Genomic DNA, 18,523 nt, shown 5'->3' on the forward strand with positions numbered 1-18,523 from the left:
TTTTTTTTTTTTTTTTTTTTTTTTTTTTTTTTTTTTTTTTTTTTTTTTTTTTTTTTTTTTTTTTTTTTTTTTTTTTTTTTTTTTTTTTTTTTTTTTTTTTTTTTTTTTTTTTTTTTTTTTTTTTTTTTTTTTTTTTTTTTTTTTTTTTTTTTTTTTTTTTTTTTTTTTTTTTTTTTTTTTTTTTTTTTTTTTTTTTTTTTTTTTTTTTTTTTTTTTTTTTTTTTTTTTTTTTTTTTTTTTTTTTTTTTTAAAAAAAAAAAAAAAAAAAAAAAAAAAAAAAAAAAAAAAAAAAAAAAAAAAAAAAAAAAAAAAAAAAAAAAAAAAAAAAAAAAAAAAAAAAAAAAAAAAAAAAAAAAAAAAAAAAAAAAAAAAAAAAAAAAAAAAAAAAAAAAAAAAAAAAAAAAAAAAAAAAAAAAAAAAAAAAAAAAAAAAAAAAAAAAAAAATTTTTTTTTGTTCTTAAATTTTTGAATAGCATTATGTCTTTATTTGTTTCTTCAGTCAACGAAACCGACTATACGATAAGATTAGTCTTAAAGTTGAACAAACAAGTTTAATGGCTTGGATCCACTAGCGCTTGACTTAATGCCAACATAGCATAAATTTTGAATAAGTTTTAAACGATTGTTGTGGAGCCTCTTCCTTATTGCCAGATGGAAGAAGAATGATTCCTTTTATTTTATTTTAATATATACTTTATAAGAAGCACTACTTTTGCAATTCCTTTTATAAGAAGCACTACTTTTGCAATTCCTTTATTCTTGAGACATGAGTGAAGCAGGCTTTTTTTAATCTTGTTTTGATTATTAAAATGTTGTTCGGTTGATTTAAAAAAATCGATTTTATTTTATTTATAAAAAATACGAGAATATTTTTTATTTGATCATTCTTAAATTTTTGAATAGCATTATGTCTTTATTTGTTTCTTCCATTTAGCAGAAACCGATTATCGATAAGATTAGTCTTAAAAGTTGAACAAACAAGTTTAATAGCTTGGATCCACCTAGCGCTTGACTTAATACTGCCATAAGCATAAATTTTGAATAAGTTTTAAACGATTGTTGGTGGGCTCTTCATACTTGTGCAGATGGAAGAAGAATGATTCCTTTTATTTATTTTTAATATATACTTTTATAAGAAGCACTACTTTTGCAATTCCTTTTATAAGAAGCACTACTTTTGCAATTCCTTTTATAAGAAGCACTACTTTTGCAATTCCTTTATTCTTGAGACATGAGTGAAGCAAGAGCTTTTTTTAATCTTTTGTTTTGATTAAAATGTTGTTAGGTTATTTAAAAAGTCCGATTTTATTTTTTATTTATAAAATACGAGAATATTTTTATTTGATCTGACTTCTTAAATTTTTAATAGCATTATGTCTTTATTTGTTTCTTAAAACTGTGACAGAGCTATCTGATAAGATTAGTCTTAAAGTTAACCCAACAAGTTTAATAGCTTGGATCCACCTAGCGCTTGACTTAATATAACATAGCATAAATTTTGAATAAGTTTTAAACAATTGTTGTGGAGCCTCTTCATACTTGCGATGGAAGAAGAATGATTCCTTTTTATTTGATTTTAATATATACTTTATAAAACACTACTTTTGCAATTCCTTTTATAAGAAACACTACTTTTGCAATTCCTTTATTCTTGAAGACATGAGTGAAGCAGAAGCTTTTTTTAATCTTGTTTTGATTATTAAAATGTTGTTCGGTTATTTAAAGGAGTTGATTTTATTTTTATTTATAAAATACGAGAATATTTTTATTTGATCATTTCTTAAATTTTTGAATAGCATTATGTCTTTATTTGTTTAAATTCTGTGAGCTTCGTATACGATAAGATTAGTCTTAAGTTTTGAACAACAAGTTTAATAGGCTTGGATCACACCTGGCGCTTGACTTAATGCCAACATAGCATAAATTTTGAATAAGTTTTAAACGATTGTTGTGGAACCTCTTCATACTTGTGCAGATGGAAGAAGAATGATTCCTTTTATTTTATTTTAATATATACTTTTATAAGAAGCACTACTTTTGAATTCCTTTTATAGAAGCACTACTTTTGCAATTCCTTTATTCTTAGAGACATGAGTGAAGCAAGAGCTTTTTTTAATCTTCGGTTTTGATTATTAAAATGTTGTTCGATTATTTAAAAAAGTCGATTTTATTTTTATTTATAAAATACGAGAATATTTTTATTTGATGTTCTTAAATTTTTGAATAGCATTATGTCTTTATTTGTTTTCTTCATTACAACGAAACAGGCTATCGATAAGATTAGTCTTAGTTGAACCCAACAAGTTTAATAGCTTGGATCCACCTAACGCTTGACTTAATGCCAACATATAATAAATTTTGAATAAGTTTTTAAACGATTGTTGTAGAGCCCTCTTCATACTTGTGCGGATGGAAGAGAATGATTCCTTTTATTTATTTTAATATATACTTTTATAAGAAGCACTACTTTTACAATTCCTTTTATAAATACTACTTTTGCAATTCCTTTATTCTTGAGACATGAGTGAAGCAAGCTTTTTTTTTTAATCTTTTTGATTATTAAAATGTTGTTCGGTTATTTAAAGGAAGTCGATTTTATTTTTATTTATAAAATACGAGAATATTTTATTTGATCTGTTTTAAATTTTTGAATAGCATTATGTCTTTATTTGTTTCTTTAAAATTGACGAAACAGAGCTATCGATAAGGTTGGTCTTTAAAGTTGAAACCGAAAGCCAAGTTTAATAAACATGGATCCACCTAGCGCTTGACTTAATGCCAACATAGCATAAATTTTGAATAAGTTTTAAACAGTTGTTGTGGAGCCTCTTCATACTTGTGCAGATGGAAGAAGAATGATTCCTTTTATTTTATTTTAATATATACTTTTATAAGTAGCACTACTTTTGCAATTCCTTTTATAAGAAGCACTACTTTTGCAGATTTTATTCTTGAGACATGAGTGAAGCAAGGGCTTTTTTAATCTTCTGTTTTGATTATTAAAATGTTGTTCAGTTATTTAAAGGAAGTCCGATTTTATTTTTATTTATAAAATACGAGAATATTTTTATTTAATCTGTTCTTAAATTTTTGAATAGCATTATGTCTTTATTTGTTTCTTCCGTACAAATTTAAACCGACTATCCGATAAGATTAGTCTTAAAGTTGAACCCAACAAGTTTAATAGCTTGGATCCACCTAGCGCTTGACTTAATGCCAACATAGCATAAATTTTGAATAAGTTTTAAACAGTTGTTGTGGAGCCTCTTCATACTTGTGCAGATGGAAGAAGAATGATTCCTTTTATTTTATTTTAATATATACTTTTATAAGAAGCACTACTTTTGCAATTCCTTTTATAAGAAGCACTACTTTTTGCAATTCCTTTATTCTTGAGACATGAGTGAAGCAAGAGCTTTTTTTAATCTTCTGTTTTGATTATTAAAATGTTGTTCGATTATTTAAAGGAAGTCCGATTTTATTTTTATTTATAAAATACGAGAATATTTTTATTTGATCTCGTTCTTAAATTTTTGAATAGCATTATGTCTTTATTTGTTTCTTCCGTACAACGTAAACCGAGCTATACGATAAGATTAGTCTTAAAGTTGAACCCAACAAGTTTAATAGCTTGGATCCACCTAACGCTTGACTTAATGCCAACATAGCATAAATTTTGAATAAGTTTTAAACAGTTGTTGTAGAGCCTCTTCATACTTGTGCAGATGGAAGAAGAATGATTCCTTTTATTTTATTTTAATATATACTTTTATAAGAAGCACTACTTTTACAATTCCTTTTATAAGAAGCACTACTTTTGCAATTCCTTTATTCTTGAGACATGAGTGAAGCAAGAGCTTTTTTTAATCTTCTCGTTTTGATTATTAAAATGTTGTTCGGTTATTTAAAGGAAGTCCGATTTTATTTTTATTTATAAAATACGAGAATATTTTTATTTGATCCGTTTTTAAATTTTTGAATAGCATTATGTCTTTATTTGTTTCTTCCGTACAACGTAAAACCGACTATACGATAAGATTAGTCTTAAAGTTGAACCCAACAAGTTTAATAGCTTGGATCCACCTAGCGCTTGACTTAATGCCAACATAGCATAAATTTTGAATAAGTTTTAAACAGTTGTTGTGGAGCCTCTTCATACTTGTGCAGATGGAAGAAGAATGATTCCTTTTATTTTATTTTAATATATACTTTTATAAGTAGCACTACTTTTGCAATTCCTTTTATAAGAAGCACTACTTTTGCAATTCCTTTATTCTTGAGACATGAGTGAAGCAAGAGCTTTTTTTAATCTTCTGTTTTGATTATTAAAATGTTGTTCAGTTATTTAAAGGAAGTCCGATTTTATTTTTATTTATAAAATACGAGAATATTTTTATTTAATGCGTTCTTAAATTTTTGAATAGCATTATGTCTTTATTTGTTTCTTCCGTACAATTATAAACCGACTATACGATAAGATTAGTCTTAAAGTTGAACCCAACAAGTTTAATAGCTTGGATCCACCTAGCGCTTGACTTAATGCCAACATAGCATAAATTTTGAATAAGTTTTAAACAGTTGTTGTGGAGCCTCTTCATACTTGTGCAGATGGAAGAAGAATGATTCCTTTTATTTTATTTTAATATATACTTTTATAAGAAGCACTACTTTTACAATTCCTTTTATAAGAAGCACTACTTTTGCAATTCCTTTATTCTTGAGACATGAGTGAAGCAAGAGCTTTTTTTTTAATCTTTCATTGTTTTGATTATTAAAATGTTGTTCGGTTATTTAAAGGAAGTCCGATTTTATTTTTATTTATAAAATACGAGAATATTTTTATTTGATCTGTTTTTAAATTTTTGAATAGCATTATGTCTTTATTTGTTTCTTCCGTACAACAGAAACCGACTATCTGATAAGATTAGTCTTAAAGTTGAAACCAACAAGTTTAATAGCTTGGATCCACCTAGCGCTTGACTTAATGCCAACATAGCATAAATTTCGAATAAGTTTTAAACAGTTGTTGTGGAGCCTCTTCATACTTGTGCAGATGGAAGAAGAATGATTCATTTTATTTTATTTTAATATATACTTTTATAAGAAGCACTACTTTTGCAATTCCTTTTATAAGAAGCACTACTTTTGCAATTCCTTTATTCTTGAGACATGAGTGAAGCAAGAGCTTTTTTTAATCTTCTGTTTTGATTATTAAAATGTTGTTCAGATTATTTAAAGGAAGTCCGATTTTATTTTTATTTATAAAATACGAGAATATTTTTATTTGATCTGTTCTTAAATTTTTGAATAGCATTATGTCTTTATTTGTTTCTTCCGTACAACAAAAACCGACTATCGGATAAGATTAGTCTTAAAGTTGAACCCAACAAGTTTAATAGCTTGGATCCACCTAGCGCTTGACTTAATGCCAACATAGCATAAAGCAGCCCGCTCTAGTAGGGGTGTTTACGGTTAAAAACCGATCCAAATCGAAAATCAAAATCAAATCGACTAAATAAACCGATATTTACTCGCGTTAGGTTTGGTTTAGTTTTGAATTTTTAAAAACGATGATATTTGGTTTGGTTTTGGTTTTACTAAAAGCAAACCGAAGAAAAAATCGAACCGAACCAACAAATTTTATACATAATTATATATATGCAATATATTATTTTAAAAATACTTTTAAATAATTTATATACTTTTTAAGCAAAATTTTATTTCTCTAATAGGCTAATGAACTTTATACCTTGATTTTAAAAAAGAAATCCATGAATTCAAACTCATGCATTTAAAGAAACAACCATATGAGATTTACCTAGATTTATTTTTTATATTTCTTATAAACTTTATTCACTTAATTAAAATCATAAATCCTAAGACATTTTCTCCATAATGCAAGAAACTATAGCTACCACAATAAAAGGGTAATAACGGATTATAAGTTGGAAAATGATAGAAAATTCTCTTCTAATTATAGGAAAAAAGAGAAATACCCTTAATTTTCTTAAAAACTGAAAAACGGACTCAAACTGAATCAAACTGACTACAACCAAACTGATAGATGTGTATTATATTTGGTTTGGTTTGGTTTTAATAATTTTAAAAATCGACTAGATTGATTTGGTCTTGGTTTTAACCCAAAACCGACCCATAAACACCCCTACGCTCTAGTCAAAATGAAATGACAGAAGATGAGAAATTTTTCTAACAGTATGGTTAGATGTGAGCTATTGTAACTCTAGAGTGCTGGAATGCGATGAGTGTAGTTCTCCATGATGAAAGTTTTACCATGGAAACAGAGTCTCGTATTAAGATACAATAGGTCACTCTGCTTTGGACATGACCCTAAATAAGTCCTTTGTGTCACTTAAGTTTATCTGCCATCAAAGTTTCTTTTCCATTTCAACTCTTCCTGTATGTCTGACTAATATTTTGCAAGAAGAAAAGCTTGAATAAGTTTTAAACAGTTGTTGTGGAGCCTCTTCATACTTGTGCAGATGGAAGAAGAATGATTCCTTTTATTTTATTAATATATACTTTGGACAACTTCTCTTTTTCCGACTACTTAATTGACAAAGCAAACATATAGTAAGGAAAAGAAGAAAAGGAATGTTGCCAGCAAGAGAGTTTCAGATTATATAAATGATTATGATTATGAGAAGCAATACTTTTGCAATTCCTTTATTCTTGAGACATGAGTGAAGCAGTAGCTTTTTTTAATCCCTGTTTTGATTATTAAAATGTTGTTCAATTATTTAAAGGAAGTCCGAATTTATTTTTTTAAAATACCAGAATATTTTTATTTGATCTGTTCTTAAATTTTTGAATAGCATTATGTCTTTATTTGTTTCTTCCGTACAACAGAAACTGTACTATCCTATCAGATTAGTCTTAGTTTCAGTATTAAGAACGTTAAAAGTTGAACCCATCAAGTTTAATATCTTGGATCCATCTCGCGCTTAAATCAATGCCAAGGTAGCATAAGACAGCCCGCTCTAGTCAGAATGAAATGACAGAACACAGAAGATGAGAAATTTTTCTAAACATTATGGTTAGATGTGAGCTATTGTAACTCTAGAGTGCTGGAATGTGATGAGTATAGTTCTCCGTGATGAAAGCTTTACCATGGAAATACGAGACGAGTCTCGTATTAAGATACAACAGGTCTGTCTGTTTTGGACATGACACTAAATAAGTCCTTTGTGTCACTTAAGTTCATCTGCCATCAAAGTTTGTTTTCCATTTCAACTCTTCCTGTATGTAAGAAGAAAATCTTCATTATTCCATCAATAAGAAGGCGAAAGAGTTGAATGAAAATTCAACCGATTTGCAGCAACCATCCTCCTTAGATAACCATGTTAGTCCAAACACTTCTTACGATGCTACAAGCTAGCTCAATCAGCAAAAGAACTTTTTAGTGGACACTTACTCTTATCAGATAAACGTACAAAACAAAAGAGAAGTATTTTCGTTGCTCGACTAGGGAAGCGTTACTATGGATTGTCAAGCCAGTAGCAGCAGAATCAGCAGTTGGATAATGGATCAGGTGCATGGAGTTGAACACTGACTGATATCAGTTGGTCATGGATATGTGGCATGTAATGATAAACTTTACGATTTCCCTATGCCAAGTAAAACTCGAAAGTTGTCTTGAGTATATGTTGTTAGAGTCTGTACATATTTAGTCTCCCATATATTTTGTAATCTTCTATTTGAGGATCCAATATGGTAGAATCCATTAGTCAAATTAGTTCCTAATTTGTAGCCTACAATTATGATGTACATGATGTATATTAACCTATGGAATGAATGAAAAACCGACGGGGAAAATATTCTCTTACATGGTATCAGACTAGGTCTCTCCTAAAACCTAGCAACCTAAACCTAGCCGCCGCCAACTTTCTTGCCTTCCTTCTCTTCGCTCTTCCTCCTCCCTTTCTCCATGGCTGACACCTCCAAGTTGCACCCTGCGACTACAGTCACCAATATCAAATCATGCATTCCTATTGTTCTTGACTATGAAGGCAGCCAATACAACAACTGGGCTACCCTCTTCAAGCTCCATTGCCGAGCAAACTTGGTGATCGACCATATACTACCTCCTGCCTCCCCCACCGTGCCACCACCGGCAACGGCAGCCGAGAAACTTGCTACGAAAGCTCTATGGGAACGGCTAGATGACATTGTTCGTCAATGGATATATGGTACCATATCGAATGATCTTCTCAACACGATCATTCATCGAGGACACCGTGTATCGAGGCATGGAATCGTCTTGTTCATCTCTTTCAGGACAACAAATCGGCTAGGGCTCTTGCTCTTGATGCAAAATTCACCAACACCAAATTGGTGGACTTTTCGACTGTGAACGCATCTTGCACCAGTTAAAGGTCCTTGCGGATAATCTCGCAAACGTCAGCCACAGAGTTTCCGACGAACGACTTGTGCTTCCTCTTCTGCGTGGATTATCCAAGGAATATAAAACCTTTCGAACGACGGTACAGCACCTACTCCTCTCCCATCTTTTGACGTTGTTCGGTCAATGCTCGAACTTGAGGAAGACAGCCATGGCGAGGACACCATCCACGACTCCGGTCGAATGCGCTCTCGTTTCCCACAATGTTAATCCTCATAATTTTTATAGTAATGGGCAGTCCAATAATTCTGAGAATGGTTCTAATAATCGAGGAAATTCTCACAATCGCGGAAAGAAGAACAACGCGTCGTGGTGGCGGAAAGCGCAACGACCACCGCGGTGGGCGCGGCAAACGAAAGGCGAGAAACGGCGGTGGGTAATGGCGCACACATCGCCCGGGGCAATGCGCCCGGCATGCATCGCCGAACCAGGGGGCTGTTGCCGCCTACCATGGTTCTACCTGGGGCATTCACGGTTTTGGTTAAAATCAAAACCAAACCGAAAATTTAACCAAACCGAATAAAAAAACCGACATTTGGTTTGGTTTGGTTTGATTTGGTTTTAAATTTTAAAAACCGATAATATTTGGTTTGGTTATGGTTCTATTAAAAAATAACAAATAAATAACCGAACCAAACCGATAAATTATATACATAAATTTTATAATTATTTATATGTATAATATTAGTTTTTCATAAATAATTATAAATATTTTATACCTTTTAATCATTAATTTGATTTTTGGTCTACTTATTTCACATGATTGTTTAAGACCCATGTTTTTAAGAATATGTCCAAGCCCATGTCTTTAAGTCTTTTAACTCTTTTAAGTGTTAAGTGTAAACCTACTAACAGAAGCTCACGTTAGAGTCTAATGTCTTCAACTTAAATTTTTAGCCTTTCTTCATCAGCCATTTGATTTTAGGTTGTTTTTTTTTTTTTCGAATTTATACCTTTCTTTTTTCTTGTTTGAATGAGTCCTAAACTTCTAATATTTTTCATATGAAAAGGACAGAGGTTGTAGATTTGGAGGTTCCTATAGAAGATACTTCAGTAACGTCAGCATTTGATGTAACTCAAGCACATGGTAATGCCCTAATACTTCTTCCGTGGGTAATCCTCCTAAAAAGCAGAAAAGAACAAATCCTTGTAATCGAGACCCTAGCCTTGGGGATAATGATAGAAAAACATCTGAAGTTTGGGATCTTTACACAAAGTTTTGTTAATAAAATGGGAGAATTGAGGGCAAACGCAATTATTGCCCCAAAGTTTGGGATCATTACACAAAGTTTTTTTATTTCATATATTTTCATTTTAATTTTAGGTAGTCTTTATGTTTAATTAATATGTATGTTTGTAAACAACAACTAAAAGCTCCTATGCTCTACTTTATTTCCAGGTATGTGTATTAAGATGACAAAAATGGTGCAACCACTACAAAGTTAGTTTTTAGCTCTATATGTAATAGTTTAGCAACTTTGGGTAACTTGAGTACTACACTATCACTAATAGTCAAAATGTTTCTATGATGTATGTTTCACCTTAAATTATAAATAAAAGTTATCATTTGAACCAAAAAAAAGACATGTCTTTTTCAACTTTTTAATGTTTTATTGATAAGTCTCATGGCTGCTAGTCATAAACCGAAAAATCGAACCAAACCGAAACAAACCGACAATAACCAAACCGGTGGTTATTATTTTATTTGGTTTGGTTATGGTTTTAGACATTTAAAAACCGACTAAATTGGTTTGGTTATGGTTTTAATCAATAACCGACCCAAACCGAACCATGAACACCCCTAGTTCTACCCCCCTTGGGCTGCTTGGGGGCCTCAGCCGTGGGCCACCCCACCGTGCCCCTACCCTACCCGGCTGGCGGCGGCCCTCGCGGCTGGCGGCTAGCAGCCGACGATCCTGGACTCGATCCCGGCAAGGTATTCTCGGTGCTCGTCCTCCTCAGTCATTCTATTCGTTGACCCGTCTTCCATGGTGGCTATGCGCCCACAAATATTGATCAAGCTATGCATACAATGTTGTTAAATCCGTCCGAAGACAAAAATTGGTACATGGACACGGAGCCACATCTCACATGACCAACTCCCAAGGTACTCTCTCTATCTTACTATCAATTGAGCAAAAATAATAGCATTGTTGTTGGTAATGGTAACATGATTCCTATTCGTGGTTATGGTCATACTTCCCTTGAGTAAATCCCTCCCTAACCCCCGAAAAATGTTTTGCATGCACCTAAACTCATCAAAAACCTTATTTACGTTCGTAAATTTACTATCGATAATATGGTTTACGTTGAATTTGATCCTTTTGGCTTTTCTGTGAAGGATTTCGGACGGGACCAAACTCGTAAGGATGTGAGTTCGAGTGATCTTTATCCATTCTTCCAACAATTTCAAGCCATCTCGTCTTCCGCACCATCTGCTTTTAGTGTCATCTCTCCTCATATTTGGCACTCCCGTTTAGGTCATCCAGGGGATGTTATTCTAAGTTCTTTACGTAGTAGTAATTTGATTGATCGTAATAAGGCTCGAAACAATGTTTGTCATTCTTGCCCTCGGGGAAATTAATTAAATTGCCTTTTTATGACTCTCCTTCAACTACTACTATGCTCCTTTGACATTGTTCACGGGATTTATGGACTTCACCTTTGTTCTTAGCTCTTACGGTCACGGATATTATGTTTTATTTCTTGACAATTACACTAATTTTCTTTGGACTTTTCCCATCAAAACAAAGTCCCAAGTTTATAATTGTTTCTTAGCTTTCCGGATTTTCATTCGCACTCAGTTTGAAAAAGAAATCAAAACTTTTCAATGTGACAACGGGCGTGAATTTAATAATGGTCCTTTTATAAATTTTGTGAACAAAGCGGGATGCTTTTCCGCTTTTCTTGTCCCACACTTCCCCACAAAATGGTAGGCGGAACGGAAAATTAAATCCATCAATAATATTGTTCGTACGCTCCTTGCCCATATATCTACGCCCCCTCCTATTGGCATCACGCCTTGGCCATGGCAACGTACCTACAAAATATTCTCCTCTAAAATCTTAGCATATAAGACACTACTCACATTCTTTATCAAAAGAATCCATCATACTCTCGTCTCGAGTTTTTGGTGTCTATGCTTTCCTCTCTCTTTCCTCCACACAAATTCATAAGCGCAATCTAGGTCCACTCCGTGTGTTTTCCTAGGATATCCTTCCAATTATCGGGGTACAAATGCTATGATTTATCGGCGAAAAATAATCATAGGCATGTGTGGTTTGATGAAAGTTCCTTCCCATTTTCACAAATAAATACTCCGTCTCTACCTGCATATGAGTTTTTGGATGATGATAATTCCCATTGAGAATCCATTTGTTGCATGACCAGGCCACTGCTCTAGCAATGCAGCCCCCTCCCTCTCCTGCAACCCACCACCCGAGGTCGCCCACCTCCTCTTCTTGGCGTCGGCCGCCGCGAAAGTGCACTCCCCCGCCCCCGCCCGCCGGCCCGCCGCCTCACCTTCGCGCAACCGGCGGTCCCACCTTCTTGGTTTCTCCTTCTCCCTCCTCGCCCCTTGCGGCGGCGGCCTCTCTCCTGCCGTACCCCCCACACCCGTTCATCACATGACTACACATAGTCAACATGGGATTTTTAAGCCGAACTTGAAATACCATAATCAAGCCTTAAGTGCCACCACTAATTCCATCTCCCCCATTCCCGAAATCTGTTGGTGGCCTTAATGACCGGTGGAAAAATGCTATGCAAGATGAATATAATGCTCTTATTGATAGTAAGACTTGGGAGTTGGTCCCTCGTCCTCCAAATGCTAACATTATTCGGTCGTTATGGATTTTTCGGCATAAAAAGAAGTCTGATGGTTCTTTTGAGAGGCATAAAGCCCGTCTTGTAGGTGATGGCAGGTCTCAACGGGAAGATGTTGATTGTGACGAGACTTTCAGTCCGGTGGTCAAGCCGGCAACTATCCGTGTGGTTCTTACTATTATTTTATCTCACTCTTGGCCCATTCACCAACTTGATGTAAAGAATGCTTTCTTACATGGCAATTTGAATGAGACCGTCTATATGTATCGGCCTACGGGATTTCGGGATCCGGCTCATCACGATCATGTCTCGTCTCTGCGTAAGTCACTTTATGGTTTGAAACGGGCACACGGGCTTGGTATCGGCGTTTTCTTGAATATATGGCAACCGTTGGTTTCTCGCATAGTACATCCGACAACTCTCTCTTCACTTATTGTCGTGGAAAGGAAAGCGCTTATATTTTGTTATATGTAGATGATATTATTCTAGCGCAACTTCGGACTCTCTCGGACTCGGTATTATGTCCAAGTTAGCTACCGAGATTTGCAATGAAAGACTTGGGTCCGTTGAGCTATTTTTTGGGGATTCTTGTCTCTCGAGACAAAAATTCTCTATTTATGTCTCGAGTTCTTATGCAGAGGATATTCTTGACAGGGCAGGCATGTCACAATGTAAGCCTTGCCCCACTCCAGTTGACACAAAAGGCAAACTCAGCGCTTCTTCAAGCGCCCCGTATGAGGATCCTACGAAGTATCGTCGTCTGGCAGGTGCTTTGCAATATTTGACATTGACTCGGCCAGACATATCATACGCCGTCCAACAGGTTTGCTTGTTTATGCATGATCCCAAAGTCCAGCATATGGAAGCATTAAAACGCATTTTGCGTTACATTCGAGGTACGATTGATTTTGGCACACATTTATACAGAACATCTCTCTGATCGCTACTATCATATACAGATCTTTGATTGGGGAGGATGTCCAGACACTCGACGTTCCACATCGGGTTATTGTGTCTATCTTGGAGATAACTTGATTTCTTGGTCTTCCAAGCGCCAACCTACTCTATCTAAATCTAGTCTTTGAAAGCCGAGTACGGAGGGGTTGCTAATGTTGTCTCTAAATCTTGTTGGATTAGGAATCGTTGCTTGAACTCAATTGTCTATTCGTAAAGCAACTTTGGTCTATTGTGACAATGTGAGTGCCATTTATTTGTCTGGGAACTCGGTACAACACCAACGTACCAAGCATATTGAAATGGACATTCACTTTGTTCGTGAGAAGGTTAGACGTGGAGAGGTTCATGTCCTACATGTTCCGTCCCGTTATCAGATTGCCGACATCTTCACCAAAGGTCTTCCGCGCGTACTCTTTGATGATTTTCGGGACGATCTAACCGTTCGTAAACCTCCCGCTTGCGTTGGGGTGTGTTAGAGTTTGTACATATTTAGTCTCCCATATATTTTGTAATCTTCTATTTTAGGATCCAATATGGTAGAATCCATTAGTCAAATTAGTTCCTAATTTGTAGCCTACAATTATGATGTACATGATGTATATTAACCTATGGAATGAATGAAAAACCGACAGGGAAAATATTCTCTTACATATGTAATCTGTTGTAACTTATAGGGCATGGACTCTGTAAATCTGTGAAAAGTATTATAATTTCCACGAAGTTTTTCTTCCCTCAATGCCAATTTAGCTTATAATTATACTATAACTATCATATGAACTAAGCGTAGGGAGGTAAAGAAAAGAAAATATTTCTGATCAAAATGCTAATAAAGCTCCCAAAGATGATCAAATGTAGCTAAACTGACTGTTTCTTCTTTGTTTAAGGCAGAACTCCAGTAAAATCTTTAATTTTAAATAGTTGTTGTGAAGCCTCTTTAGTCCTGCGCAGATGGGAGAAGAATGATTCCTTTTATTTTAATAAGTACTTTGGACAATTGTTTTTCCTAGGATAAGACATTATTACCCCCCTAACTCTGGCCGAAGTTACTACGACACACCTTACCTTTTCAGGGGTCCTATTACCTCCCTGAACTTTTTTGAAATAGAATAATTACCACTCTAAGTGCTGATATCTACCCTCTTATGGGAGAGTGACATACACTCTCCTTGCCACATGTGTATTTATTTGTTTTCTATTTTTTTAAAAACTTTTCGCTTACGTGGCAATTTTTAAAAAAAATTGAAAAGCGAATTTTCTTTAAAAATAATGAAAAATGGATATATTAAAAAAAAAAAAATCTAAAAGTATGATTTTTTTAAAATCTTTTTTTTTTTTAAAAAAAAAAAACAAATCTAAAAATACGGATTTTTTAAAATATGGAAAAGCTGGATTTTTTTTTTTTTAAATGTCTTAAAAGATTTTTATGATTTTAGGACACTTTTATTTTTTCAAATAAAATCTAGATTATTTTTTAAAAAATCTGGAAAAAGTGTTTTTTCTTGTCAAAATGTGAAAAAACATAATTGTATAAAAATTTGGAAAAACTAATTATTTTTTTAGGATGTGGAAAGCTAGTTTTTTAAATCTAAATCTGGAGAACTAGATTTTTTTTCATATATAGAAAAAAAACGGTTTTCCACATTTTCTTAAAAAAATCAGTTTTCGAGTATTTTTCTTGAAAAAAATGAATTTTTAATATTTTTTAAAAACAATTCAGTTTTTCAGATTTTTTTAAAAATAATTCAGTTTTTCACATTTTAAGAAAATACAATTTTTTTTTTTTTTTTGGTAAATAGAGGAATTTTATTACCAAGGTAAAGATTTACAATCAAAGTTGAACCTGTCAAGATTTCCTACGCCCTCCTAGTCTTCTAACCACATCTCTCCTCCCATCTATCCTTCAGTTCTATTGCCTCTTTATACTAGAAATACCTTTTATATTTAAGGATAGTAATTAAGTCTAGCTAGTCCACTTTCTAACTTCTTGTATCTACTCCCTCGACGTTGAGCACCTTGAATGATTTGTCGATTACTTGCTCGTGTTTCTTGTTTTGCTTGGAAGATCCTCGATTTCTTTCTTGCCACACAAGTACGGTTCCGGCCCGACACTATTACGAAAATGCAGTGTTATGGGTTTCGATGCATTTGTTACAGCCCAAGTAAGCTCATCACACCACTGCATTGGTTGCCTGTTTATCCGTTGCCACTTTAATAACCTCCTCCATATAGCTCGTGAGAAACCGCAGCTAAAAAATAAATGGTCAATGGATTCCACAACATTCTCACACAAGGGACATTATGTGTCATTTGTTATTCCCCATTTTGCCAGTCTATCTCTTGTGTGTATCCTTTCATTCGCAACTAGTGTCAATATGAAAATCCACTTGGGACATCCAAGGTTGTTGCACACCAATTTTCTCTAGGTAACCTTTTGAAATACCCCTCTGAGCTGCTGGTATATTTGTTTGATAGAGAAAGAATTCAAATTCAATACATCATCTATGGTCATGCCAGCTTTTTCGAAAGTCTCCTTTGCCTTGAAAATTTTCATAACTAGCCAAGAAGCTTGCCTAGGAAATGTGTCCCATACTTGTCCACCCTTGATATAGTAATTGTGTATCCATTTGATCCACATTCTGTCCTTCTTTTTACATAGATTCCATAGATGCTTGCAAACTGCTGCTTTGTTCCACAATTTCATGTTAATGACATTAAATCCCCCAGCAGATTTTGGAGCACATACTTGCTCCCATGCTAATGGAGCTTTATGTGTTACCTCATAGCTCCCTGTCCAAAGACATCTCCTGCAAACAGTCTCTACTAATTGCACTACCTTCTTAGGTAATATGAAAATTTGTGACCAAAAAGTTTGCATTGCAACCAGAATACTTTTCACTAATTGTAGCCTTCCAGCATAAGAGAGAAATTTTGAGGTCCAAGAAGACACTTTGCTTGTCATCCTGTCTACTAGGGGTTGACATTGAGCAATACTCAATCTTTTTGTGCACAAAGGGACCCCTAAATATCTTACCGGCAACATCCTTTCAGAAAACTCCAACATGCTCAGGATTTCCAGTTTGATCTCAGGTGGCACACCTCCAAAGAAAACTGCACTCTTAGCATTATTAACATTTAACCCTGAAGCCTTTGAAAATTGTTCGAATCTTTCATATAGCAATTGGACTGAACCAGTATCTCCCCTACAAAACAGCAATAAGTCATCTGCGAAACCTAATTGTATAATTTCCATCTTCTCACACCTTGGATGATAGTTAAAGTTAGGATTTTGTTTGAGAGTTTTCAAGCATCTTGTCAAGTATTCCATAGCTAATACGAATAAGTAAGGAGACAAAGGATCTTTTTGTCTTAAACCTTTCCTAGCTCCAATAGGTCTACAAGGGCTTCCATTCAGCAAGATTGAGTAGGATCTTTTGTTCTTATATACTCCAGGATCCACTTAATGTATTTTCTAGGAAATGCCAGGCCATGTAGTATTTGCTCCAAAAAACACCAGTCTAGTGAATCATATGCCTTTTGCATATCTAGTTTGATCATACATCTGGGCGACAACCCTTTCCTTCCATATCCCTTGATAAGCTCATGGCTAATAATGATGTTGTCGGTTATAGTTCTTCCTGGCACGAAAGCTGATTGATAATTATCTACTAATGAATCCATGACTTTTTGTAACCTACTAGTGAGAACCCTTGAAATAAGCTTATACATAATAGTACTGCATGAGATTGGTCGATATTCCTTGATGGTAGTAGGATGCTTAACTTTAGGAATCAAAGTTACCGAGATGCAGTTTATAGGCTTAAACATGGTCCCAGTCTCAAAAAAATCTAGCACTGCTTTAGTCACCTCGTCCCCTATCACGTTCCAAGCTTTCTTAAAAAAGTGCGCATTCAGACCATCACATCCTGGTGCTTTATCGTCATCAATGCCATTCAGCGCTTGTTTCACTTCCTCTGTTGTAACTGGTTGTGTCAATTCCTTTTGTTGTTCACCATTCAAAACATGTCCCATCCTGATTATGTTCGGATCAATTGCAAGCAGTGATCCAGTAGCTTTTCCCAGTACTCCCTTGTAGAAACATGTTACCTCTTCTTCGATCTCCTCTGGCCTGTTGAGTTGTACCCCTTGGGTGTTTGTAAGGGTACTAATATGGTTCTGTGAATGTCTGTTTTTCATACTTGCAAAGAAATATGTTGAATTGGAGTTCCCTTCTTGTAACCATCTCACCCTTGACTTCTGCTTATAAATACTCTCTTCAATCGTTCCTCATTTCTCCATCTGAATTTTCAATTCTTTCTTTTGCCAATCATGACTATCTGCATTTCTTTGCCCGTCCTTGTTGTACATCATCCTGTAGTTGGTTTCTTATCTCTTTAAGCTTGTCTGCTACCCCTTTATAATGTGTCATATTCAACTGCTTCAGCTCCTATTTTACTTTCTTGAATTTTGCCCATATGTTCTGCATAGGTACAGCATCAGTAGAGTAGCTCTATCCTTTAGCCACTAGAGGTATAAACTGTTCGTGTGTGGCTAGGCAATTGAAGAACCTAAAAGGTCTTGCAGCTCCTCTAGATAGCCTAACCAGCTCAAGCTTTAGAAGGGAGTGGTCTGAGAACTTTGGCTTTAGAATACTAACATATTTATTTGGCATCCTTAGCATCCATTTATCATTTACCACAGCCTTATCAATTCTGCTATAGGTGTGATTATTTGTCCAAGTATATTTTCTACCACACATTTTAATTTCAGCCATCCCAGAAGCACATAGGAATTCTCTGAAATCCTTGGTTTCCATATCTTGCACAGGTGATCCTATAGGTCTATCATCAGCACTTAGCACTGCATTATAATCACCCATAGCTATCCATGGCCCCTATCTTTTGAAATCATCAACTGTTTAAGTTTCTCCCATAATCCTCTCCTATCTTGGATTGTGTACAGCCCATAGATGCCTGAGAAAGTGATCTCCATGTTTGTTGCATAAATTGTTACTACACCATGTATTACTTGGGCAATCATTTCTATCACCTGGAACTTTACGACTCAAGGATCCCATAATATCCATATCCTCCCTTTTTGGAAAGGACTTATATTTGAGATCCATTCCCAACCAACAGCTATTTTCTTTACAATTCTGCTTTCATTATGTGCTCCAGTTCTATGTTCAAAGATTGCCACCAAATCTACATTAAACCCTCGTATTGCCACCCGTAGCTCATTTTGCCGATGAGCTTTATTCACCCCCCTAACATTTCATGTGAGAATGCTCATTTTGATATGTTAGGTGATTTGGGACCCCCCACC

At 34.3% G+C, this 18,523-nt stretch overlaps 1 protein-coding gene and 1 pseudogene across 1 annotated transcript; one reads left to right on the forward strand and one right to left on the reverse strand.

Annotated features, from left to right (window-relative positions):
• LOC132067163 (disease resistance protein At4g27190-like) overlaps nt 1-18,523 on the reverse strand; it is a 44,538-nt pseudogene that overhangs the window by 15,654 nt on the left and 10,361 nt on the right.
• LOC132067137 (uncharacterized) lies at nt 7,946-8,391 on the forward strand. Its single transcript, XM_059460278.1, has 2 exons — nt 7,946-8,188; nt 8,296-8,391. Exons 1-2 carry the CDS (start codon nt 7,946-7,948, stop codon nt 8,389-8,391), a joined length of 339 nt encoding a protein of 112 aa, XP_059316261.1.

The sequence above is a fragment of the Lycium ferocissimum genome, chromosome 1 (genome assembly GCF_029784015.1).
Source record: "Lycium ferocissimum isolate CSIRO_LF1 chromosome 1, AGI_CSIRO_Lferr_CH_V1, whole genome shotgun sequence".
Lineage (NCBI taxonomy): Eukaryota > Viridiplantae > Streptophyta > Magnoliopsida > Solanales > Solanaceae > Lycium > Lycium ferocissimum.

Bases quoted from the DNA above. Each gene is read 5' to 3' on its own strand.
- LOC132067137 (XM_059460278.1), top strand. From the start codon at position 7,946: ATGGCTGACACCTCCAAGTTGCACCCTGCGACTACAGTCACCAATATC. The intron at 8,189-8,295 runs GTTCGTCAATGG...CATCTCTTTCAG, and splicing joins GGGAACGGCTAGATGACATT to GACAACAAATCGGCTAGGGC.